The sequence below is a fragment of the Cariama cristata genome, unplaced genomic scaffold (assembly GCF_000690535.1).
Source record: "Cariama cristata isolate BGI_N322 unplaced genomic scaffold, ASM69053v1 Scaffold45336, whole genome shotgun sequence".
NCBI lineage: Eukaryota > Metazoa > Chordata > Aves > Cariamiformes > Cariamidae > Cariama > Cariama cristata.
Window position 1 is genome coordinate 1 of NW_009624618.1, and position 26,411 is coordinate 26,411.

Sequence of the window (26,411 nt, forward strand, 5' to 3'; positions counted from 1 at the left end):
GCCAACTTCGGACCGACTCTCACAGCATGTGATGAGATTTTTAAATCTGGACTTTAGTATGTGAAATATAACATATACAACAGGAGTTGGCTCCCTTATAGCACATCTGAAATGTCTGGACATGCTCTTTTCTTTTGTCTTCAAACTTCCTTTACCACAAAATTGTAATCAGGATTTTGAATTGGGAGTATGCTGTCGGATGTCTGTGTATTATATAAAGCAAAGTAAACAGCTATTGTATGTGGGAACCAACAGATGTCAGCAGGGTCTGTCTTTAGTTCTTGAAAAATCTGAGAAAAACTTAGAAAAAAAAACTAGAGAAGCTTTAGAATTAGAAATAATAATAGGAAATGGGGCTTCTGAAGTGTAGCTTATAGAATAAGCTGTCTGAAGAAGTTTCCTTTTAGGACATAACTTGCAGATTGAGTACCATCTCTTTGTAAATGCTTCTGCAACTGAATCTGGAGCTATAGGCTCTTAGTTTCCAAAAAGGGGGAGGGCGTGGAGGACAGAGATCAGCCAAGCTGAGGGTTGTGTTTTTATATTGCTGTTAATCGGTGAAAACCAGGAGCGCCGCTGTCCTGAATGTACTTTGCAATAGAGGGATTCCTTTTTCCATGTCTATACCATTCCACAGTAAAGATTTCTGTCTGACTCCTAATATCACCAGTAATTAAGAAACAGGTATTCATGACTAGATTTATATGGCCTGCTTTGTTAAATCCCTCATTAGGCAGATCCACTAAGCTTAACAAAAGGGAAGGCAAACTCTTAAAGGAAAAGCACTCATGATTGAAAAAAAAATTAAATAATTGCAGCTCAAAACTCAGTTGCACTGGGCATTGGGGGAGGATCAAACTATATTTTTGTTAGTCTTTGGAAGAGGAAATCATAACTTTAAAAGCAATCTTTGAATTAGAATTTCAATAAGATGTATCACTGGGTATCCTGTAGAGGTAACTTGCAATGAATTAGCAATACTCGGTAATAAAATGCTTGAATCATCTCATAACTTCTGATCTTTTTTTTCCCTTAATTTCCACTGCCTTTTGAAAGCAGTGTTACAATTTAACAGGAGAGAGGAAGCATGTTCTAAAAATAAGCATTAAGAAGTACAGCAAAAGTGACAGTAACGCCTTCTGCTTTTATAAGCAGATCAAGATAATGCTTTTCCTGCTTGTACCTTTGTGTTCTGTCCACAGAACAATCTAGAGGAAAATGGCTGCCTTTTTGCTTTACTAATCCAGGAGATAAACTACTGTATATTTAACAGAATTTGGTAAGGCATTCACTGTGCATACAGTGTCACACTGTGGTTCACTGTTGGCTGAGGTGCTCCGATACCTGATGTTACAGGTTTTTTGTCTTGTACTCTGAATCATCTTGAGTGACATGTTTAAATATTTAACTCCTTAAGAGTAATCTTACAATCCTGGTAGTCATGACAATATCATCAAACTTGTATCAAATGTGATTTGAAGTTAAATTGTCTAGGATGTAATGAAGATTCTGAACTGCTTCAGAACTTTCACACACAGATTCCTGATGCTTTCGGCTATAAATGCACCATACAGTGCAGTGTTCCCTGGGGAATTTCCATACTTGTTTGCAAAGAAGAGTTCTGAGAATTCTCTGAAGCAATCTTGTATTGCATTGTTTCCTATTAGCAGCAGATTAGAGAGCTTCCTCCGTTTTTAGTCTATGGGGACATTACGCATTTGTGATAGGTTGACACAAAATTTTAAGGGAGGGAAGGAATTTGGAAGAAAATTTTAGAAGGCTTATTTTTTATATGCAAAAAATTCAGTGAGACACGGATACAGATTAATTGGTGTGTTGGCTTCCTGCATTACTTAAAAATTCCTATTTTAAAATTTAAAGAAAAAATAATAAGGTGGAATATGCTGCTTTTTATAATGAAAGATAATACAGGAGAGGTTTTTTTTTTAGATTAAGAAATATCTGCTTTGACTCCATCTCTAAAAGTAGCAACCAATTATAAATTGCTTGAGAGAAATGATGATACCAGTAAGGTAAGGTGTGGGGTTTTTTATTTAAGTTTGAGGCTTTTTGTGTTTTAATTCACTGTGAGGAAATAAAGAAAAATAATGAAATCTTTGTGGAACAAATCCTTCACAGACCTTGAATTCTAACGGTGATAGAAACAGGGATCCCTTTTTTGCAAAATCATGTCTTTTCTCAATGAAAATTCAGTAGAAACTCCAGAGTCTTTCAATTTTAATATTGTGCCAATAACAAGATGAATTAAATGTAATATGTTCTTGAATATGATTATTTTCCATGCTATATTGATGTAAACCAAGCTTTAAGAGTATTTGGAAAAAAATTATAACTTTCCATATTGGTGCACTTAAAAAGTTGGGGAGCAGAAGATGTACCAAATAGCTTTTTATTTTAATTGGCTTAATGAAGCAAGCTAATGACAATTCCATGAAGGAAATAAAATGTCATGTTGCAGTTGAGGTTCACCTGTCTGCATTTTGGATGCTGGTCAGTAACTGAATTTGGAGGTGGGACTCATGTATTTAATTTATGCTTGCAAGCTGGTGTGCATGTCAGATATGATTGGTTCCCCCTCTTCTTTTAAGTTGTGCTGTCTTGTCAATCTAAAATACCTGACAGTATTTTGATATGAGTGTACTCTTTTCCTTAGTTCAGCATCTATCTTTGTGAAACCTACTTGCTGTGAATGCAGTACTCCAAGAAGTGGGTGGAATCTCCTTGAATAAAGCAAAAGATGGAGGTGCCAACAGTCTGCGGTCAAGATAACGGTACTCAGAGCTTTTGCATCTTTTTTTCAAAGAGAAAGAAAACTGGCAAAAAGTTTTAGTCCTTGGTCTCTGTAACTCTTCTTCCATTGAGTCACGAGAGAGGTGAATGATTCTTGATGTTTAGTGGTAGTACGCAGTTAGAGAATGTCAGAAGAGAATACCTGGCATTCGTTTCTGGCTTATAAAGTCAAGGGTCTCTGCAGCTGTAGCGAAAATGACTAATAGCTGCGAGAGGGCTTTATTGCTTAAGGAAACGATTCTCTGTAGTTTGAAGGTTTGTGCTTCTGTATGGAGTATCTTTGTCTAATTGAGCCCAGTTTGATGTAGGGATAGCATTCTAGGAGATAATTAGTACAAATCATCTCGAAGCAACTAGTCACAAAGAAAATATCTTAAAAAGTGTTTCCACCAAAGGTAATGTTCTATTAGGCACTAGGAAGTTCCTGTTGAAGAGAATCCTTTCAAGAAAAATGTGTTTTGGGATGTATTTCCCTGTGGGGCTCACAATCAGGGTTCACTGAGTTTATCATTTTTGTAAGTGGCTAGATGTCTGCTTTCCAGAAACGGATGATTCTTTTGATAATGAGGTACATTTCCAGGCTTTCCCAGTTTGGATGATAGCAGCTGATGCTATTGTCTGCAGTAGAGAGTACTCAGCTATTCTGGGTCCACTGGATGAGCTTTAGTTTAAAGAAATTATTTTAACTTTGGCTGATGTAACTTTAGAAGCTCCTAGTGTCTTGGGTTTATTTCACCATTTTTCTTATATTACGATATTACTTACTGAAACATGCCAAGTTTAATGTTGTAAACAAATAAATGTAAAGGAAGGTCTCCAGTTACAATTGGATTGTATGATTACTTTGGCACTAAAAAGTAAAGAGACAGCTTGTGCTTACCAAAATACACAAGAGTTGAGAACTGACTTTCCTTTGACAGGCAGCGGGAGACGGTCTCTTTAAGAACCTTATAGCTTAATAAAGCCAACTCCTAGCATTTGGTATGGTATTATATTAGTGCTGTTAGAAATGTTGTGTTTCCTGGGAAGAGTGTCACATATCAGAAATTATCTGTTATTTCTGAGGTAAAAAGAACTTCCATGCACTCACAAAAATCCAGTTTGATCTAGACCTGACTTTGTGTAACAACTTATCTATTTTCACCTCTTAGTTTCTGCCTTCTTGAGATTTTAGAAAGACACTGGATTTTTTTGGTTTTCCACTGTATTAAATACTGTTCCTAACAGATCAAGTGCTGCTTCTAATAGTAAGAATGGTTCTTCCCCTTTCCTGGGACGTGTTGTGGGTGTCTGTGACAATGGTATGTATTTAGCAGGAATTTGTATTTTCATTAATGATACTCTCCAAAATGTCTGCGCTTCTTGAGGGTGGAGAAAAACAGATGGTCCCTGGCCCAAACAGTGGGTCATCCAAAAAAAGGGCCTATAAAATGAACAAGGCAATCTGTTGTGTTTACCTCTCCTCAGTAGAGGGTACAAGCTTGAACCCAGACTGATATGTGTGAGATTCTCTGTGTGTTTTTCTCACAGGTCAGTTGAAAATTGCTAGTATTGACCTAACCCTGCTGGTTAGTAACATAATAAAATAAAACTCTTCTGCAATAGAGCTGATTGCAGGAAACAAGCAAAGCAGACAGGAAATGAGTGCATTTCCTGGCAGTATAAACTGAGGAAAGGTGCTTTTTGAAGGCCTGGGTCACTGTTTGGCTTTACTTGGTCTTCTGTTTGTACTGAAGTGTCTTGCGCTTTTCTGTTTCTTGGGCTCAGGTATATCTCATGTTCTGACTCTAGTGCTACAAGAACTGAGTTTGCTCTGTAAAAGAGATGTCAATGGCGTTGGCATGTTATACGACCTGCTCAGATCTCGCTGGCTGCAAGCACTTTTGAAGGTAAAGTAATATTCAGCTATGAAGGCAAAAGTTTTCTAGAGAACAATCTCTAGGGAATAGCTACTTTATTGTGCCATATCAGGACAATAAATGCTTATTTACGCTAAGTGGTGATAGTCTAATGTTGATCCTAACATCAGCAGTCAAGGTGAACAAAACTGCTTTTGCTTTAAAGAAAAATTATTCTTTTTCATAATGTCTTAGACATTAAAGCTCTTCTACTTTATGCGTCCATATTAAGGCCAGGGGGATGGAGATGTAAGCTGAATTGAACACAGCACTGCTCAGCTGTCTTTTCTATTCTTAAATCTATATACAGATATGCATCCCACTTTTTGGCATGGATGCTTTTGAAATGATATTTTTTAGTTTTGCCCACACTGATCTGATGTGTAGTTGAAGATTTTATGTTGTTATCGAACAGAGTTTTGGCTGGTGTTTCTCTCTTGAGCAGAATTTTATCTCTGAGACATATTCTGTACAAATTTTGCACAAATTCTGCTTTTCCTCTAGCAAGGATTTTTAAACCTCTACATTTTAAAGAATAAAAATGTAGAGTGGATAAGAATGTCCATAAGGCCATTTTAAATACAGCAACACCCCCCTCCCTGGAAGTGTTCAAGACCAGGTTGGATGGGACTTTGAACAACCTGGTCTTTATGGAAGGTGTCCTTGCCCATGGCAGGGGGGGTGGAATGGGATGATCTTTAAGGTCCCTTCCAATCAAACCATTCTATGATTCTATTAATTTATTTTAAGTTAAATTTACCTTGTTAGTCATGCCTACAACTAGAGGAAGGAAGCAAGCTACAAGGTAGAGAATTGACACTATCAGGCTATTGTCCTGCATAATCAGCTTTTCTTGCTGGCAAATTTAAAACTGCAGCATAACTGGCTAGTAGCTGGATAATAATATGGAAAGACAATGAATTACAGACTCAATTCCAGATGCATTATGCAGTAAGGATTGAGATTGCAAGCACTCTGGCTCTAGTTGGACTGAGAAATTCCTAGAAATACAATGTTGTCCATTGTGTGTTGTATATATATCTATATAATCACGTGAACAGATCATATCATCGTTGCATTGTCTTGTCTATCATGGCGTGCAATAGATTTATGAATGCCTCCAACACTATCTCGGAAAAAGACCGCTTCCTGTCATGCTGCAGGCACGTGCATTGAATCGAGAGGTAAGACTGTGTATACAGAGTATATTGCTTTACTTACAACAAACTAGTCACCTTAGCTGCAGATAGTGTTCTGGGATTAGTTTTGTGTCTCAGGTCTGGGTAAACTATATAAACTTGAAAGATTCTTTCCTCGCACATTTGTCAAACTACTCAATAACTCTTACTGTGTTAAGAGAAGGGGGGATGAGAAATGTGCGCAGCTCTGGTCGCTAGACTGCATAAGCCCTGGCCAGTGTAATGAACACATAAATTATTGTTTTAACCACTGACCATATTTTTTTTTTTCTTCCCATGTAACTGTGGTTCAGTTTATGGCTACAATCAAGCACTCTGATAGGAGGATTTTTGAAAAGCTTTTTGGCTTTTTCTAATATTAATAGCTGATTAATTCTTAAATTTCTGAATTAGTGGGAGAGTTAATGACTAAGTGGAGAAACTGACACTAGTGATGAAATTGGTTGAGACATAGCAGAAAAAAAGTAATTTAGAGCACATTGCACTGTGCCTGAACTAAATTAAGCTTGGCAGTGTGTTGTGCAGCTGTGGTCATATTGTCCAATTCGAGAGCAAACTATATGGATATGCTCCGAGTCATATACCTCAGGGGCCTAACGCTCTCACCATACTATATTCCTCTAAATTCAATTTAGAGCTTTCTAAATTAACTGTCCTCCAGAACCACTCTCTGTGCTTTCTCTCTTACATTTATCAGGTGGTAGAGTTACTGCGTCAAGCCCCTCAGTCAGGAGAGGTGAAAGAGCTAAGACGACTACTGCGTGCTCCACACTTAAAGGCAAGTCCTGCATAAGGAAAGAAAAAGTTTGCTTGTAGAGCTGTCTGCAGTGGGAATGGAAATGGATGGCCAGCTGTTCACAAGAATTGGCAAAGGAGCCAGAAGAGACGTAGTTTCCTAGTCGTGAACTGACCTAGTTGTGAAATCAGATGTGGACTGGGTATCTGAAGTACCTGCAGTGGGTTGCGTTTATTTAAGTGCTATGTTTGAGAGAGATGTTTCTTACAAAGTCAAATTATGAGTGGTTGATGCAGACATATAAAACCAAATTTTCTTTGTCATTGCAAAACCTGCATTCTTTACCCTAGAACTCCAAGTAGACATATTTCATCTTTCATAAGTTTTCCAGAAGAGGAGAGAGAAACTGTTCTTAAAACTTTATTTCACAGTTTGAATTTCCAAGCAGAAAGAAGAAAATGTCAAAGTGTGAAAGGGATCTATATTCACACAGGAACTTATTTGCTGATTTCTGACCGGTCGCTGTTTAAAGCTGTTCTATTGTATGACCTTTGCTTATGGGTTGATTTGTTCATTTGTTTTTGTTTGTAACAGGCCTTGCTATCTGCTCATGATACTGTGGCCCAGAAAGATTTTGAACCAACCCTTCCACCACTGCCAGACAACATACCTGAAAATGAGGAAGCTATGAGGATTGTCTGCTTAGTGAAAAACAACCAGCCTCTGGTGAGGGAGCTTTCTGATGTCTGTCAAATTCCTTTAACTCACTCAAGCATTGATAATGCATCACATGCATATTGATTTCTTTCCAGGAATGTCACAGAGACGGTGTGCGTTCTTGTCCAGTTTTTCAGAATCACAAGAATTGTTGAGAATTGGAAAGGGCCTTAGGAGGCCATCGAGCCCTGCTGGGTGCGGGTACAACTACAGCAGGTTGTTCAGTGCTTTGTCCACTCAGAGTTTAAATATTTGGCAGATGTTTTCATCTTATATAATGAAAATGCAAATTGGATTGAGAGCTATTCCCTTGGCCAAATTGGTAAGGAAGGGAGGAGAGATTCTGAAAGGTTCTTTAGAAATCATTTGTGCTTACAAGTGGAAAACATTGTATAGCTTAACTGATCTGTTTTAGGAAAAGACAGCTGTAATATTTGAGATAGAAAAGATTTCTTACAGTCAGTCAATGAGGTTATTTTAGTATGATGGAAGTTGAAGACATTGAAGGACTTGGTACTAATTAATACATTAATACATTATCACTAGATCCGTGTGGTGTTAAAAAGGCTGTATCTTTCTATGCCTTTTTGTCCTTGCAAAGATCAGACTTGTGATGTGAGAGGAGACTTACTGGGGTTCTTCAGTGATCAGTGTGTTTTTTCTTTGTTTTTATTTGCCAGGGTGCCACCATTAAACGCCACGAGATAACAGGTGACATAACAGTTGCCCGTGTGATCCATGGTGGGCTAGCAGACAGAAGTGGTATGTATAATTTGAAACGAAGTGATACAAAAATTGAACTTGAAATAAGATATTTGAAGTAAGACAATAAGCTTCTACAATTAGTCTTCCATTATAGAGCAAGAAGATGTCTTCATTGGACAGCACTGTAAATAGCGATACGTTGCAGTGACTTTGATTCTGGTTTCATTAATTTTCATATGAATGTGCTATGTTTGAGACTGAGTTGAGATACGAATCTAGTTTTCATGATGTATTCTTGGCACCAATGCCTGGATAAATCTGTCCTGAGATTGTTCAGGAATATGCCAAATTGTAGTGTAGTATGAATACCAGCAGCTCATTCTCTAATGGAGAAACGGAGAGCATTGGTAGTCTGTGATTCTATAAGATAATAAGGATATAAGAAATATGTAGCAATACTCTTTGGTGCTAGTCTACCAAATGCTTTGGTAGCATTAGTTGCTAAGCAGTCTTCCAAGGAGTTTCCTTGGAAATGTTACTACTTTGTCATCCTAGAATTGAATGTATTCCATGTTCCTTGGGAAATGTTTTACATTTTAGTTATATCAGAAGGAAAATTTAAATGTAATCATTATAAAATAGTTCCTTTTAGTATTTTCTGGCCTTTGTATAGAGAAGAAAACCCAAACTGTAGATGATAGCTGATTAAGTTCCTAGTTTGATTAACGTTTTAATTGAGCTGAATGAAAACATAAAAGTAAGCAACATTGTTAAGACTTTGTAAAGGACAGAGTGGAGTCCCAAGGCCTCCCACTGCACCTGGAATTTTTGAGGGTCTGATTCCAAGTCTCATGGTCTATTAATATAATGGGTTTAGCTAGAATAGGCTTAGAAATTACTTTGGGAAATGGAGCTATATTAAAACGTTTCTGCTACTTTTAAGGCTTATCATGAATAGACTCTGAACATGTTGTATGGGGGAGGTGGGAGGAAATAAGAAAACTGAAGCGTGAAAGCTTCTTGTGACCCACAGAAGTCTGCAGTCCTATCCAAGGGCAATACAGCCTAAATCCTAAATTTCTTCCTGCTTACTGGGTGTATAGAAACTCAAAATGCTGGCTTCCAAACTTGTAGTATATTTGTGTGTCCCTGCCTCGCCTACCCAAGATAATCCATGCTGTGATAAATCTGCTGCTGCTGCTTTCATCCTTGTTTTCCACTGTAGGGTTGCTGTATGCTGGAGACAAACTGGTGGAAGTAAATGGAGTTCCTGTTGAGGGACTTGAGCCTGAGCAAGTTATTAATATTCTGGTATTAAATCTTTTTGAATCTTTCTTCTATTTTGTATCTTAAAAGTAACTGTATGCTGTTTCTTTTACACACACACATATATACACACACACTGTTAGAGGAGAAAGTCTGAAATTTTTAACAGAAAACTCAGATTGCTTCCTTACTGTTGATGAAGTTCACAACTACTCATGAAATCGGAATGTATGAAACCAGAGTTAAATCTAACACCTCTTCTGGAGAGAAATTAACTTAATTGTGACCATTCCACCTGCAACTTCTAGGAAAAATACTAATTTTTTTAGACTTTACTGATCCATAATTTTTCTAGAACCTGCACTCAGTTAATATGCCACAAGAAAGTAGTGGAAAGGTGCTGTTCTAGTGAGAGTCCATGTTACAAAATGCAGTAAAGCAGAGTGAATGAGCTTGTAAGCTACTTACCTTGCCTTGCAAAAAAAGGCAGTGGTAATTACTGTTCTCAAAATTCTCATGAAGAAACTGTTGAGCTGTCCCTGTTACTTGCTCATCATTTTTGCCCATTATCTTTCAGGGTTCTCCACTGCAAAGTGTTAGGGCCAGTCAGTAAGTTATTGCTATATGTAATCAAGTCTTTCTATGTGTTGTTTCTCTGGCTGTACTATTTCTAGGTATAAGAAATACAAACTCTATTAGAATGCTTAAATCTTAAATTTTTTTTTTCCTAAATTTTTTTCCCTCCCCCTTTACATCACTTGTTTAATCAGACCCTGCTGCTAATTTAAATTAGATTTCAGTAGAAAAGTTTGGTATGAATTAATGTTGAAACTATATATATTTATAATGAAACATAGTTTTCCTTGAATTAAAAATATTTAGCAGAACTTTGAAGTTTCATTCTTGAGTTTCCTTTTAGAAAAAATACAGTATTGTCACATTGACTCTGCCGAACTTCAATTTGTAATATAGACATTATAGTAACTTTAAAGCCATGCTGTGTTAAGCTTGTGCTGCCAATGTTTGGTTATTTGTGTTGAATACCAGTCATATTTTAATCCTTTTCTAATCATCTAGGCCCTGTCTCAGGGGACAATTATGTTCAAATTAATTCCAGTTTCTGATCGGCCTGTCAGCAACCAAACAACAGTAAGAGAAATTCTTTTTTCCTGATAGTTACTGCAGTTACCTCAATAATGTCTAATGGTGTGATATAAAGAAAATAGTGTTACTTACAAGTTTATTGTAATCCTTAAAATGTTTTTTTGTCTTTATGGCTACTTCTCAGCTGATCTTAATAAGCTGTTGCTGAAGCAGTAGAGATTGTAAGCTGAAAGGTAATGAAGACATTTTCAGAGTGATCTACAGGTTGAAGGTGAATTCTTTTCATCATGTATGAGACATTTATTTTTTTTTCTCCCTTAATGAACAGATAGGTTTGAACCTTGATTTGGTTTTTAAAACTTGACTTCATCATGAATTGACTTAGTATCACGGGGCCAGATATTGCTGCTTAAAAGCTCATGTTGTATCTGTTTAAACAAATACAACTCGTACACTTACTCTTGTATATTTTCTTTACCAGCTCTATGTGCGAGCAATGGCAGATTACTGGCCCCTGCAAGATCCTGCCATACCATGTGCTGATGCAGGTTTGCCTTTTAAAAAGGGTGAAATACTCCAGATTGTGGACCAGAATGATGCTCTCTGGTGGCAGGCCAGGAAAGTTTCAGATCTCGGTGCCTGTGCTGGACTTATACCCTCAAATCATCTTCTTAAAAGGTAAAGAAGTAGTAATTTTTCTGATTTACAGTTCAAAAATTAGCCAGTTACTCAGACTTTGCTATTTAAAATTTTCATAAGTTATATAGCAGTATGATTCAGAGTGATATCTGACAAATATCTTTGCTCTTTCTGTTCTCCAGCTTCTTGCTCTCCTTCCCTTAAGAGTACCTATGTGAGAACAAGCTTTTGAAAGCACCTATATCATCTTAAATTGACATCTAAGACGTTTGCACAGTTGCTTAGTCTCTATGCTAGTTGCTAAGACATCTAGTGGAGTGTAGCAGCTGAAAGATGGGTGGAAATTAAGAACCACAACTGTTTAGGACTATCATCTATGATAAAAAAAAAAGGGTGGGGAAGGGGGGGAAGAGTGGGATACTAAACATATAGTATAAGAACATAGCTTTATCAAAAAACAGTGTTTTGGTGGTGGTGGTGTGAGTTGGTTTGGTTTTGTTTTAAAGAAGTCCTATGAGGCATGAGTGACCTCTTCAGCTTTGGCCAAAACTGAGCAGACCAGACTAAAAGGAGAGAAAAAAAACAAAACAACATATTGGGGGAAGATCAAGGGTCCCTTGCCTATTATTTTCTGCATAAATAGCCCATTATTTTTACTCTACATGCTTTCAGAACCAGAGTACTTAAACTGCTGTAGCACACTTTTCCATTTGATCCTCTAACCACCTGTCCTGTCTGTGTTACCCTCAGGAAAACAAGGCCACACAGTTGTAGATTATAAGCTTCAATTTGTACTATATGTAAACCTAGCTGTGTCTGTATAATGAAAGTTGAAATCAAACTAGGTTGTGATTGAGGCTGCAAGCAAGAGGCTCTGTGTAGTAACAGAGGTAGTAGGACTACTACCCATAGCAGTAGCACACTCTTCTACTTCCAGGAGTCTGTACCATAGTATGGTTTACTTTCCTGTCCTTTATATAGAAATTTAAAATACTTTAAATACTTCTGGGCTGCTGATTTGGAAATTGCCTTTAAATAGTTCTGATAGCATGCCAGCTTTCTTTCAGGACTTTGCAGTGGTCTAACGCATTGGTAATGTTTCCGTTCCTGGTGTTTTCTGTCAGCTCAGTACTGGTTGATCTTATGCGTAAGTGTGAATCTGACTGGAGCATAATGTGCTTGTGGACTGTTTTGTTTCTTTAACTGTGATAAATTTATTCCTATATAGGAAGCAGCGAGAATTCTGGTGGACTCAGCCTTTCCAGCCCCATCTCTGTCTCAAATCATCAATGTGTGAGTGAAAAGTTACTTGAATGGTAGAGTAGAAAAGAAAGGCCTTGTCTCTATTTTCAGGGATTCTGAAATAGAAGCTGATACAATTCAGTTTAATGTAAAGACATTGTTTCTGGAACCACATTGTAATGTCAGAAGTGTGTCAACTATCTCCAGGAAAATAAGTACTTAATGGTAGTTGTACCTGGAGTACTGATGGTGGAGGTGGTTGTCTCCAGTGTACTTGGGATCTGACCATGAGAGAAGCTGTGAATTCAACTCCTTCTGAAGTCACTAGGAGAGCCAGTTCTCTCTAGGAGAATTGGGTGTGAATAAGTCCCTTGAGGTGACAATTGTACTGGCCTGGCTTTCCAGGGACATAGATAACAGTTCTGCACTGGAAGATGCCATGCGCTCTGTTTAGAACGTTTCTTTGCCATCAAAGCTGTTATTGAGAGAAAGATACAACTTTTTTCCTTGAGGTGTAAGATAAGCTATGCTACCCATGAGTTTATTTGTGGTGACAATCCACAAACATTATCCTCCGTCAACTATAACTTTCTGTGAACATGCAATTATTCCCAGACAAAGAATGTTCTTCCTGTTTTCTCTCTCCGCATTTTCTTCTATGGTTCTTTATACTAGTATAAAATTAACTTTTCTCTTGTGATAACTCTCAGATTGAGTGTGTTTCATTGCCTTCGATTCTTCTTGCACCAATTGCTTTGTTTGTTAGAGCTGGGGCTCTCTTTCACCATAATTTTATTGCATTTTAACTGCTGCAATGGATATGCTGTGGGCAGTAAGCACTGTGGAAGAAGGTAGGAGATCATATCTGGACAACATTGCATTCCTGTACTTGGAATCAATATAGCACATGATTTTGTAGGCTTTTAAAAAAGTTGTCAGAAATTAGGCAGTGTGGTAAATACATGCAAAAGAAACCCAAGTTCTTAGCATTTTGTGTGCTTAGCATAATTGAAATCAAGCCTTTTTTCACTTTAAATAGTAGAAGCTTACATTGTCTTAAAATGGAAACTTAAGTTATGCTTTATCTGGTAGGGAACTCCCAGTTTAGATGGGTTGCTTTGAGGAAGGAAAGACTACATTTCCTCTCTTTTTTCCTCTCCCTCTTTCTTTCCCATCTTCAGCAGCTGACCTGAGTAGCTCCAAGAGAGTATTTCTTCATAAGATACATATGGGCAGAATATGATTGACAGATGCCCTGGCAATTGCCCTGTAACTGGAAAATAGCTCCTACTGGGCCTGTCTGGAGGGGCACGCAAGAACAGAACACACAAACAGTACAGTATTGTGAGCCCATGAGATGCCCAAGCCCACAAGATCACATTTCAGGGGCATGAATTGATATGGTGTGGGGATGGAGAGGAAGCTGAATCAATCTTTTCTTTTCCTTTTCTTCCTTGTGAAAATAATAATAAAATCAACCAAACAAACCACTTCCCTTGAGTGAAGCATATTGGAGAGATACACACTTTTAAAAGCTATACAGGAGAAGACAGTGAGTGGAAAATGATACTCTGTCATGGTAATACTTAATAAATAGATATCTACAGGATAAACAGAGCAACAGCCATGTTAAACCTTTTATTATTTCAAAAGGAGGATTCAAGTTAGGTGTGTCTGCCTGTCTGCCATGAGCCCTTCAGAGCACTAGTTTAAGAAGAGCCTTTTGCTCACTAAAGACAGGGGACATCAGTAAGTTGGAGTTAACGGTTAAAGATGTCTAAAGCTGATCTGAGCTTCAAGTATTTTTTCTGATGTCTGAGTTCAGTCTTGTAAGATCTGTAAGGTTTTTTCCTCCCCAGTGTTTTTCTGATTCAGATGAATCTTTTTCCTTGTGTTAATCTGTAGAGGATGACATGCAGATTGATGAGAAGTGTGTGGAAACAGGTAACTGAATTCACTTGATATTATTATATTTGTTTCAAGGTAGTAGCAAAGGTAGTTAAAGCCTCATTTTGTTTCCCAGATAAAAACACTCATTCTTCTAGTGAACTTAATGGTAGAAAATTCTATTTTTCATGCCCTGGAAACCCCATCCTATATTAATGTATTAAAATGAGCTGTTTGTAGTTCTGGTGTACAGTGCTTATAGTGCTTCTAGTGAAGTGTTGCGTCGGAAAGAGGGACTACCCCAAAAATACCTGCCTGAATGAGATCCAGCCTCTTTGATTCAGGTTTTGGACTGTGGCTGTAATGTTACCACAGTTCTTGCCTATTGTAGATTTAATGCCACGGTTGATTGTGGTCTTGGAGAACCCACACAATTCACTGTCAAGAAACTGATCTCAGGAGAATACGTTTTTAGGCACTGAGCAAGAATAGGTTTTCACGTGCAAACAGTTCATGTGAAGACTTTTAGCTTGACTTGCTCCCTAAAGCAGCACAACTCATTCTTCCTTCTCCCGAGGTATTTCAGAAAGCTCTCATGGAGGGATGTGATCCTGTAGGACTGGGTGGAGAGAGACCAGACGATTAATTTAAGTATGGCGAGCTGTATTTTGCCACCTCAGTGTAAAGGGAAGTTGGGAAAGTATGTGTGAGACAGACTGATAGGAGCTGGAAAATTGCTTTCTGATTCTGAAGTTCTGTAGGAAGAAAAGAATTAAATTTTTAATTTATTATCTTTGCTATCTGGATTACTAAACAAGATGAAGAAACATTTGAGTCTGGTAAGTTCCTCTGACCTAACTTCAAATTCCTTGCTATTCTGCTGAGAGAAGGGTGTCCAGAGACAAGCGTCTTAAAAACAAGCAGGTGACAAAAACCAGAATGCCATTCTAGCTTTAGAAGCCATTCTGGCTTGAAAAGCCGTTATGTAAAATCCTATTGCTTTAAGTCTTCCTCTTGCTCTCTGATTACCTTAGTAGTAAGGTTGTTGTCCTGTTATTCCACAAGTGTGAGTGTTTCTTCTCCTGCATCAGTACCAGATCCGTTTATCAAATCCTAATGAGTTATACCTGTGCAAGCTGTGACGGTAGGGGCTGCACTGATGTCAGTGGATAATTGGATTACCTTAGGGTAATGGAGGCCTGAATCCCCAGTGCCTGTGGGAGCTGTTGCGGTAAAGGGGAGACCTCTTCTGGATTCCTGATTGTGTGCATGGCTGGCATACAAGAAACAAAAACGCTTTTATAAAGTGAATGATATATGTATAAGACATAGAATCAATCAGTGCTTTTTTTTAATCAGGCTGGGTTTGTGGTTGGTTTGGTTTTTTTAGAGCATAGCTACCTATTTACAGCTTATTCAGAGTCCTGGAAAAAATAAGTCTTCTAAAATAAATCATTTTTCAACTAAAATAAACCTATTACTCCTGAACTTCTTGTTTGAGATACTTGGTAATCTTGTGGAGAAAATATCATTCCACCTTACACTTGCCCCTCTCCGCAAGGTTGGTACTTGCCAGTAGGATCTTCTCCTCTTATCACGGGTGGTTTGTTCTCTTCCACCTCCCAAGCAATGCCCAATGCTTTTAAAACAGAACCAGCAGGTCTACAGAGCAATCTTTTGTTTTCATGCTAGGATGTTTCTGGTAACTGCACCTGGGGATTACTCTTGCAAATCCTATTCACTACTCGGTGCTGAATCAGCTCTCTGCTGTATCCATACAGTCAGAGGAATAAAGGTGCAAATATTTGCTATCCTACATTTTGCTTTAACCAGTAGTTGAACATCTATGTGATGTACTTTGCAAGGACAATACTGACATAGATGCTGTAGCTGAGTCTCTCTTTCTTTGGGAACTGAGAATTCATGCTCAAATGGGCATATTTTAGATTTGAAGCCTGTAGTACCTGTTTCCTAAATTTCCTAAATGCATTGGATGATGCTGGTTGGATTTTTTTATTTTTTTATCTTAGTGTAGACTGTCTTCTCAAAACTAATTGTTTTATGTCTATCTCTATCTGAATGTGCAGAGGAACTTAAAGAAGGTAACACTAAATTTTTTTTTCTCCCTGTCTCCTGTAAGCAGTAATCTATTAAAATTTATCTGTGTTTATTGCATTACCAGGAACTACCATTCCTCTTACAATACCCAGTAGCTGAATTGCTTGTTGCCTGTAGGATTCCACACATTGCTCCATACCATAGAACAGGGTAGATAAAGCAGAAATACTCAAAAATTTGAATGACGGCTCAAAAGACCTGCAGATAGAAATGATACAGGCATATGTCAGCTGAACAATACTCTGAACTTTGCCCTGAATGAGCAGTTTTGTGCCAAGTAGTTTTTTCTACAGTCATAAACAAGGAGTTGTTAGTACATATAGAAATGTAGGAATAAAACTGTATTTTAAAGGAACAAGTACTGAAGGGTGTATAGATGTGAAAGAAGAGTAATTAAGATGCATCTAATTTTGTTTTGATACTGACATGCTTATGCGATACCTGTCATTCAAAGAATCTACTGCTAAATGACAATACATTTCATGCTTTGCAAATGAAAATTATGTTCTTGCCTTGGAATAACTACTGCCTTTAAAGATATGCCTATGTCTTCTGTATCTTTTTCTTGCTTTAACGAGGCCTAAATAAAGGGAATACGCAGCTTGGATAACTACATGCATGATTAGGGGGAAAATTAGGAGTCCTTTTGAAGAGAAATCTAAACATTGCTGGCACTATTTTTTTCCCTTGTTATTTTCAAGTCACCTTTATAAAATAGTTTCTAAACTGTTAGAGCATTCATCTATTGGGAAATTGATATTTTTGAGCCTTATAGGAGAGATTTCATTTAAAAAAAAATTACGTACAGAGATTTAGAAAGCTCACCTGAATGGTTAAGCCTTCACAAGGAACAGCATGAGAATGGGGACAAAAAGAATTGGAGGAAACAGATTAGATGTTGGAGCACAGATATGACTGATCCAAAGATGATTAAAAAGAAATAATACAATCATGTCTTCATTCTGCCTAAAAGATCTGAGCAGATACATGTTGCATTTTCCAAGCATACTACTGGGCAGAAACTGAGTTATAATTTTTTTTATTTCTGATTTTGAGCTACTGACTTGTTGGTTATTGTAATGTTATAACTAAAGAATTTTTGTAAGCTAGGTTTCACCTGTAAAGCTTAAATTATGTGGAGTTTTTTTCCACTATAAGTATTTTGAAAAATTGTCTGGTATCTAGTTATTTTAGGAATTAAACAAATAAAATGTTGAGTTTCAAATCTAATTTAGAAAATATCAAGACTTTCTAAGTTTAATTATTCTCTTACAGAAATATTGGTGCTTTGAATTGGTCATTGGTCATGTGAAATATCTGAAAATTCCATATTATGGAGTATTGTGCTTTTTTTATTAGATTGGGCATGGTATTTCCGTATGTTCACTGAAACACTTTTTCATTTGGGATCAGCAGTAATTGTTAGCCACCTAGCTCTTAAGCTTTCACTATTCTTTTTTTATTTCATGAGTATTTGTTCTTCGCATTCTAGAAGAGGAAGAATTTGGTGAATTTGGTCAACGAGTCTTTATTGGTACGCATTGACTAAAGTAAGATGTGTGGGGCTTGATCTAGATTAAGTGCTTGTCTGAAGTTAAATAAAATGCTTTGTTCTTTATTTCACCTAAAGACTGAATTGAATTCTACTTGGTTTGGAAAACAGAGCAAGAAGTTGCTTTCCCCCTACTAATGCTTGTTCTTTCAATTTAAATCTCTTTCTGGTAGGTTTCTACTGAGACCTGGCCGCCAGTATTTTAACTTGACTGGCTGTTAAGATTTCCCTTACTTCATGATTAATTTTGCTAGAGTGTAATGTTGTCTGTCATCCATTGAGAATAACCATGAGGGCTTTCATTAGAAAAGTAGACCTAAAAGTGAGAGTTTCAGAGTTGGTTGGTAAGGTGGAGCAACAAACCTATCCCTGTTACTAAACTATAGTGACCTTTAAAATATTTTGATTCATTCTGGAGGCTGGAGCAAATGTTCCAGATTTGCTTTAGGAGAGAGAACCAGCTACACTATCAAAAAAACAGTTGACCTGTTCCCTAGTGATGTTTTATGTGGCCAGAAATTTCTCCTTCAGCTTGTTTAGGGGATCTTTTGGGGGGGTCTTTAATTCAGGGCTAATTTTCAGGAGAGATTTTCAGTGAGATTTGATCTGCTCTTTAGCTGTCTTTTAATGCTCAGAGGGTCTACCAAGCTGATATACCAACTGCAGCAATGAAATTCACTAACTTTCACCCTGCAAAAAGCTCAAAAAACAGCATGTTGTGTGGCTTAGAAACAGACACTGTAGACTAAAGAACTAGTTGCTTGCATCTCAGGTGTATTTTCCAGTACTAATGTCTTTGCCCCTTACAGCTGGTTTCCGTAGAAGTATGCGCCTGTGTCGCAGGAAATCTCGGACCAACCAGCAGTCATGTTACAGTCGGTGCCCCAGCAGCTGTTACAGCACTCTTGCAGCTCCATATGAAGAGGTGGTTAGGTACCAGCGGCAGCCAACAGACCGGAACAGGCTAATTATACTAGTGGGTAAGAGGTTAATTACTTTCTCATACAAATTTCACACCCTGTAACCAAAGGAGGAAACAGTCGGTCATGGTCTGATCCACTGAGATTTCCTGCTGCTGATTGTGGCCATTGCAGACTGGGCAGGTTGCTCTCAAAGAAACATTTCAAGAATGATTGTCTGTAATTTGACCCTATTAGTGGTTTTAAAGTTGAATGTATGTATTGCCTTCTTTGTTTGAGATAGAGAATGTTTAAAAAAAAAAAAAAGTCCTTAGAAGAATCCATACAGTTATGAATGCTGGTTGATGGTGGATTTTATTAGGGACATGGTTCAGTTTTATATTCAGTTGGGACTGGTACAGAAAGTGATGAGAAAACATTTGTCACTTACTAGAAAACATCCTTACATGGAGGCATTTCTACAGCCAGTGTTAAATGCATGGACATGGCAATGGTAAGAAGAATGTTTAAAATGAAACTCCAGACTAGAAAAATCTCAATCGTGGGCAGTAGGGGAAGTTAAAAAGATGCCCTTAATAATGCTTGCTGTAGGAAATGTTGTGTTAAGTGGGCTGTAGGCCCACTAGTCTTTAATGGTAGTGACTGAAAGGTAGCTGTTCTGCAGTGTTCCATGATCCTGATAAAGAAAACTGGGTAAAGGCAAATCCACTGTCCTTTCTAAGTCTGGAACTTATTTGATAGTAATAATTTTCTTTTAAAATGGTACTGCTGAGTCACCTCCTGGGTATGACGGTATTGCTGGGAAGTGATTTGTACCCTGAATCAATCAAGACTCCTCAGTTGCTTCTGGTACATTTGTTGGGAACTTACATTTCATTTGTGTGTGTGCAATGTGTTAGAAAATGGGGATGCGCATGCGAAAAGTGCCGCAGTCAGTAATATTAGTTGCTTTTCCAACTTTTCAGGTCCTGCAGGAGTTGGTGTGAATGAGCTAAGGCGAAGGCTTATCGCAAGTAACCCACGAGACTTTCGAAGTGCCATACCTCGTATGTAATGTTCTTCCTCTTTCTCTCACTACCTCATTCAAACATGATTATGAAATGTAAAGTAGCTCCCTCTTGCCTTTGTGTATTCAGACACTCTGCTGTATGGCTTTGTTTTCAGCAATACTGCATGCCAGAGTCATTTGCTTTTATAAGGGTTAGTTTAAAATACTAGCTTTCTCCTTATTTTGGCAAATCACCCAAAGGTATTTTTGAGTTACACCTCCTGAAACCCTTAAAGCTTTATGTAACAGTAGATTATCTGCATGGTTTTGTTTAATCTTGATGTTTGCTTTTCCTCGATTTAAAAAGTAAGAATGTTTTTTAGGGATATTGCAAGTTCATAGTGTTTAAGTGGCCCGATATGAGAATGAAAGCAACAGAAGTCAGTGCTTAATAAGCTTTGCAGCTTTCCTTATTAGCCTTCTAGTTTCCGATGAGACTTACACAGCTTAATTTCTGATGCGATAACTGAAATTGTTTCTACCTGTGTTTATTTGGTTCTTGTGATTTGGATAACCAAACAGGAAATTTATGAATCTGAAGCTGGTTGAAAATTTAGGAATTCTTTTGTTTAGGATCCCAGATACGGGGAAGGTGCAACTGTGGGAAGGCTCATGGATGTTTCCAAATTAACTTTAATTTTACCTCAAAGGAGTAAAAATAGTTGTGCAACCAGTTCCGAAGCAGTTCCTGATTGGTTTGAGTCATAGATATTTGGATCAAACTATTCTCCTTCCATTCCAAGAAATACAGATGTGCTTTGCTAATTTTCAAGGATTTGCCACTGGACAACCAGTGGACTGGACAAAACTTTTGCTCTGGATTAACAAATGGAAAAAAACTCATTTCATTACTTATGAAAATACTGATTTATGAAAGTTGTCTCATTTTCATTTATACATTTTCATTTATACAACAACTTACTTGCAGTTTATTTTTTGGGGGTGTGTATCTCCTTTCAGACACCACTCGTGTTCAGAAGACTTATGAAATGAACGGTCGTGAATATCACTACGTATCAAAGGAAACTTTTGAAAACATGGTGTATAGCCACAGGTAAGTAGGAGAGACGAATTACACTTTTGTTAGTTAAAGTATAACATAATCCAAGAAAAGACAGTTTTGTAGTTAGTTCCCAAGTCTGGGCTCCTCCACTTATACTCACTATGTATGTTTGGTGTAAATTTGGATCAAACCACTTGAGCCCATTGCTTCAAAAACTGTGTGTTTGCAGTTGCAAATAAGCTTCTCTACAATTAATCTCAGAATCCTTCTAAAAGAAAGTGAGATCTCCAGTCCTGAGCTCATTTGACGTGCTTGAAAGTTATGAGTTTAACTCTCCTGGAAACCAGACTGCTTTCTAAAATTGAGCAGCAAGTTAGACCTCTTCCTGATCTACAGCTGCATTGCAGAATCTCTGCAGTGATGACATCTCCATGTAAGCAGCTGGGCTGTAAGGGCTAAACTTTCAAAAGTGTCTGCTCTTCTCCTTTCTATGCATCGATAATCCCTCTAAGACGGACCAGCTCAGCATCAGAAGCTACACTCCTTGAGCTGTGCCACGTGCTTTGAGATCTTGTGATTTATGAAGTTATTTGCACTATATAAATGACAAGCATTTTATCATTAGAATCACAACCTCTAAACACATAATTTGTAACAACAAGATGAGTAAAAAATGCATGCTTGGAGATCTTAAACTGTAATGATTCTGATTTTGGGCCCAGTGTAGCAGGGAAGAGCAAAGGTGGAGGTTGTTCATCAGTGTTCGCTATGTTTTATGCTTAAGATTTCACCCTTAAATGGGTCTCACCTTTTTGAGACTCAAGTGCTCTTTCATTTTCCTTCTTCCTGACTGCCATTGCAGAATGCTGGAATATGGGGAATACAAAGGATACCTGTATGGTACCAGTATTGATGCAGTGCGAACAGTCCTCGATGAAGGGAAGATCTGTGTAATAGATTTAGAACCACAGGTGAGTTGTAAAGGGGCAGGGAATCTAGAGTTCATATCTCCTGGAAGGAAAAATAATTATCTGTACATTCTTGAGCTATTGGAACAGTGTTAGTTTTTTTGTCTTGTTTTTCACTTTAGGTCATGGTGCTTTTATTAATAATAGATTATTCTTTGCATGGGTCTTGGAGGGGGATACTACCGTGAAAAGTATGTACAGATCAGTATAGTTCATTTGTTTCCAAGTCAGCAGCTGCATTATCAGGTGGAATGGTGCAGAAATGACTTTTCATACTTGCTTAAAGCAGGGATTATTCTTTCATGTGAAGATTGTGGCATGGGATTTCCTCCTCCAAGCCCTGTTGGTTGAGACTTCTGTCCTTCCATTAGCAATCTCTGAACACCCTATGTTAAAAGTAGCAACTATTAAAAGTAGTTGAGCAAAAACAAGGAATTAAATCATGCATTTATTTTTCCTCAGAAGTAATTTAATAGCTGGGACTAAGTTGCTGGTGCACGTGACCAAACAGCTCTACAAGAACTTCCAGCGAGTGCTTGCTGTGTAGACCACCACTCATCTAGGGACCACAGTTTGTAAATGTTTACTATACGAGAAAGGGCAGCTTGCACATATACCCTTGCAGATATTGGCAAGAGGTTCTTCAAATATTTGGGTGATTAACAGATGTTTCTATGCTGGGCATTACAAAAAACTTTGAATGCAATATTTACATTCTTCTGTATTTTTTTCTTAATTACTTTTATTACCTCTAACACTTTCAGAACTACTTACCATGCTAATCTTGTCACTCAGACACTGTTCACTTATTTTTTTTTTCCTTCTATCTTTGCATTGAATTTGCTGATAAAGATAAGGCTAATAAAGGCCTGAGTTTGTAAATATCTAGAAGACTTAAAGCTGTGTCCACCAAATCTTACTAAACTTCTCTGAATTATTTGCATGTTTAGTACTTAGGAGCTGTTTAGGCTACTGGGTTTCAGCATCTCTTCTAACTGAATGTAAAGAGAGACACCAGAACTCAGTAACTTTTAGAGACTTCCCTCTAATTATGCAGAGCCAGTGTGTCAAAGCCTTAGGTTAGCAGTGGTTTGTGCTATTTAAAATAGAAGTTAAGTTACATGACCTGTGGGATACTACCCAAAATCCAAACTGCTATAAGAGGCAGATTAGGCCACACTTCAGTCCTAATTTCAGACTAAAAATGGTTTCTAAAAAATTTCTGTGGATTCTAAAAATTGGTTTCTTCCCCTAAACAAAGGGGAGAAGAGGGGGGGAAAATTGTAATCTTGAACAGACGTGCCACTATCAGTTTTTTAGGGTGTGAGTTTAAAGGACAAGTTTTGGGAAGGGTATGAGGTAATGGCACATAGCTACTCTTCAGTAACTTCTGTGAGGTAGGAGAAATACTGCTGAGTTGCATACCTGTGTTTTAAATCTGGTGGCGTGGACAACTTTACATGCTGTGCTCTTTTTCCTTTTTTTCTTTTCTTTGTTCTAGTTCCCTCCACTGTTCTGCAGTAGTTTAAAAATGCTTATTAGCATCAGGGAATGTTACACAGCACAAAGATATCCAAAACCAGGATACTTTCTTCCAGTGTGGAGCAATAAAGGTGTGCTTTTTCTAAAGGTAGCTCCCCAGCAGTTAAAAAACCAGATTTCAGATTCATTTTTAATGTTGTTGATTGTAGAGATCTGTTAGTGACAATGTCCAGTCACTCACTGGAGTTGAAAGCATCTCCTAATAAGGTTACCAAGCAGAATTAAGTGATTGGTATGCTACAGTTGCTTAACAATGTCTGGTCCAGGGATTATTAGTGAGGTCATTTTAAAGTAGGTGTTCCTGAAAAAGATTACTGCTAGGCCTTGGCGATAACAGCATGTTGTAAACAATTGGCTTTTTATGGGAGTAAAACTGGGATGAATACACTTGAAATACTTCTTTTTACTCTTAATTTACAGGGCATACAAGTAGCCCGGACTCATGAATTAAAGCCCTACATTATATTCATCAAGCCATCCAGCATAAGCTGCATGAGGCAGACTCGTAAAAATGCCAGGATCATTACAGATTATTATGTGAACATGAAATTCAAGGTGAGATTTGGAAATAGAAGAGATTCGGGTTACTATTCTGGGATTCTGTTTAGAATGTAATGTGCCCCACTATGTTACTATGTTATCTCTTTAAAAAAGATTATTGTGTCTTTACAATCAAATCTAAGTTATTCTTGTCTTTCTCTGTTTGGTTTGTTGGGTTTTTTTTTTCCTCCCTGTAGATCCGCTTTGAAGTGGAATGTTTATAATTTGTACCTAGAGAAAGGAGGCATTTTGCTTCAAAATGTCTTTAAAGAAGAAGATATTTTGTATATTTTTGGTTTAATTAACTGCCTTGTGACAAGAGTTGAGTCAATGCGTACATTTACTGTTTGCACTGAAATAGCTGGAATGCGCTTCATTCAGTAATTAAATATTTTTTCATGTAGTTAGAAGAATGTACTGTTATTTCATGTATGCTTAATGACAGTATTAATATCAATTCTGCACTAAGTTCTATAGCGAAAAATCGTGCTTGTAGAAAATGCCTATCTTGTATTTACAATGTGTCTAGTGCATTGTCACAATTGTTTCCATGCAAATCATAATCAAGTTAGCATCCAAAAATTTTGGAGACCTCAGTCCATAACTGTATATGGAAATGAATCATGATTGCTATGGCAGAAAGAAACATGAACACTGGGGAAATAAACTGAAATGTGGAACAAGAACACAAGTGTTAGGGGACTTGCCTTCCAGTCCCTAACATCCTTTGCCCGCACTCATCAGTAAAAATAATCTTTTTGGGGCAAATGGAGCATACGGAGACCCAAGGTATTTCCTTGGGAAGGATATGGCAGTCAGCTCTGTTTCAAAGACTTGGAACTGACTGTAGCAAACGTACTTTACTATAGCAAACTGTAAATGAAATAAAGTGCACTGGCGCTATCTATTCACCTCATGTTTACATGGCCCAAGGTGTCCTGCAGATGCCATGCAGGTATGTTTCTCTGCACAACACTAGAGCTTCATAGACTTACTCTGTCTCGCAGGAAGAAGATTTACAGGAGATGGAAGACTCTGCTAAGAAAATGGAAGCTCAGTTTGGTCAGTTCTTTGATCAAGTGATTGTGAATGACAATTTACAAGAAGCATCTGCGCAGCTGCTGTCTGCAGTCCATCGTGCACAGGATGAGCCCCAGTGGGTCCCTGCAATATGGATATGCTCAGACACTCAGCCCTAATTGTGAGCAGCAGGCAGCTTCAGAGAGATTACAGCTTATGTTTTACTTCAAGAATAATCCTAATGTCGGATTTCAAGAATTTATCTTTGTATGTTGAGGGATTTGGAAGCGGATTAGGAAAGAAGCTGCTACAAGAGATATAATCATACTGTGTTCTGTGTAGCTCTTCAGCTTTTTATGTTACAGTTGCATCCACTTTTGTACAAAAAGGAAAAATTGTGAGCATTTAATTACAAGAATAAAGAAAAATCTATTTTGTTGCATGTATCTGTATATTTTACTCGTACATAGCTACAGAAAAGTCCTTTCCTTTCTTTTGATTATGGTCATTCTGGTACTGTGATACCTGTGCATTCTGGCCTTACTGACAAATGATACTCAGTCCAGAACATGTTCTTTTAGCATGCGGTCTTTGAGCAAAGATTGTTATTTATGAAGGTATTGGTTTGCTGCTTATCCTTTTTACCTTTTAAGACATGAGCAGAGTGGTGGTGTCACAATAAAAATGACTCTAGAAACCATAGCTATCTTCATAATACATGTAGCCTGTCTTTTCTTTTGTTCCATCAACTCAAGTGAGTAAAATTTGACAGAACAACTGACAGAACGTGGACTTACCAAAGAGGGAAATAAAGTCAGATGCCCTTTCTCCAATTGGTTTGCTTTACTGTAGCATGTGCTCCTTATCAAATGGTGCAGTGTTTGTGTCAAACAAGTTCCTCACTCTCTCAAGACCTCGCCTTGCAGCTGTCTTGCTCCCTGAAGAAACCGATTGTTCTGTTGGCCTATATCACCTTGGAGGAAAATCAACAAAAGCTATTTTAAGTCTAGAAAGAGATTATTCAAGCCAAATATTGCATCTACTGGTATGTCTACTTGTTCTAGTCAGGCCTAGTACTCCTTGTTTGGAGGTAAAACTGGAGAGGCTAGAGTGCCTACATGTCTCTGGTGTGGGGTAAGTACAGGTAGAGGGTGAGACTGGTGCCAGCTCTGTGCTGCCGGTCCATGACCAGCTTCCCCAGTTCTGCCTAGTCCAGCATTTGTCTACTCTTTCGCCTGGCCTGTTTTTCATGTGTTTGCTTACAGACAGATTGCTTTCACTATGAGGAAAGAAAGTTGTTCTCCTTAGAGTTGCATTTGCTTCGTGTCCATTTGTGCTAGAAAATAAATGTGATAAAATTTTGTTCCACCTTTCTTTTTTCCCCCTCTCTGTTTACTATGTAGAACTTCATTTTGCAAATTGTGTTCGCGGCTACAAGCTAAAGAAGGCTAGAAATTTCGTTTTCCCACTAACGTGCGTTTGATTTTGCTCGCCCG

General features: G+C 37.8%; 1 protein-coding gene across 1 annotated transcript; it reads left to right on the top strand.

The window, feature by feature from the left end:
- Positions 1–4,578: 4,578 nt before the first annotated feature.
- On the top strand, positions 4,579–25,360 carry MPP4 (membrane protein, palmitoylated 4 (MAGUK p55 subfamily member 4); the record flags this gene model as incomplete). The annotated part of the gene is made up of 20 exons (XM_009703237.1): positions 4,579–4,700; positions 5,816–5,893; positions 6,606–6,686; positions 7,239–7,370; positions 8,042–8,123; positions 9,292–9,377; positions 10,410–10,481; positions 10,918–11,114; positions 12,304–12,368; positions 13,151–13,168; positions 14,223–14,261; positions 15,023–15,043; positions 16,292–16,306; positions 17,815–17,856; positions 18,684–18,854; positions 19,760–19,840; positions 20,803–20,896; positions 21,708–21,816; positions 23,776–23,910; positions 24,903–25,360. Coding segments are annotated over 20 exons (1,832 nt in total), but the record flags the coding sequence as incomplete, so codon positions are not given.
- Between the last annotated feature and the right edge of the window lie 1,051 nt (positions 25,361–26,411).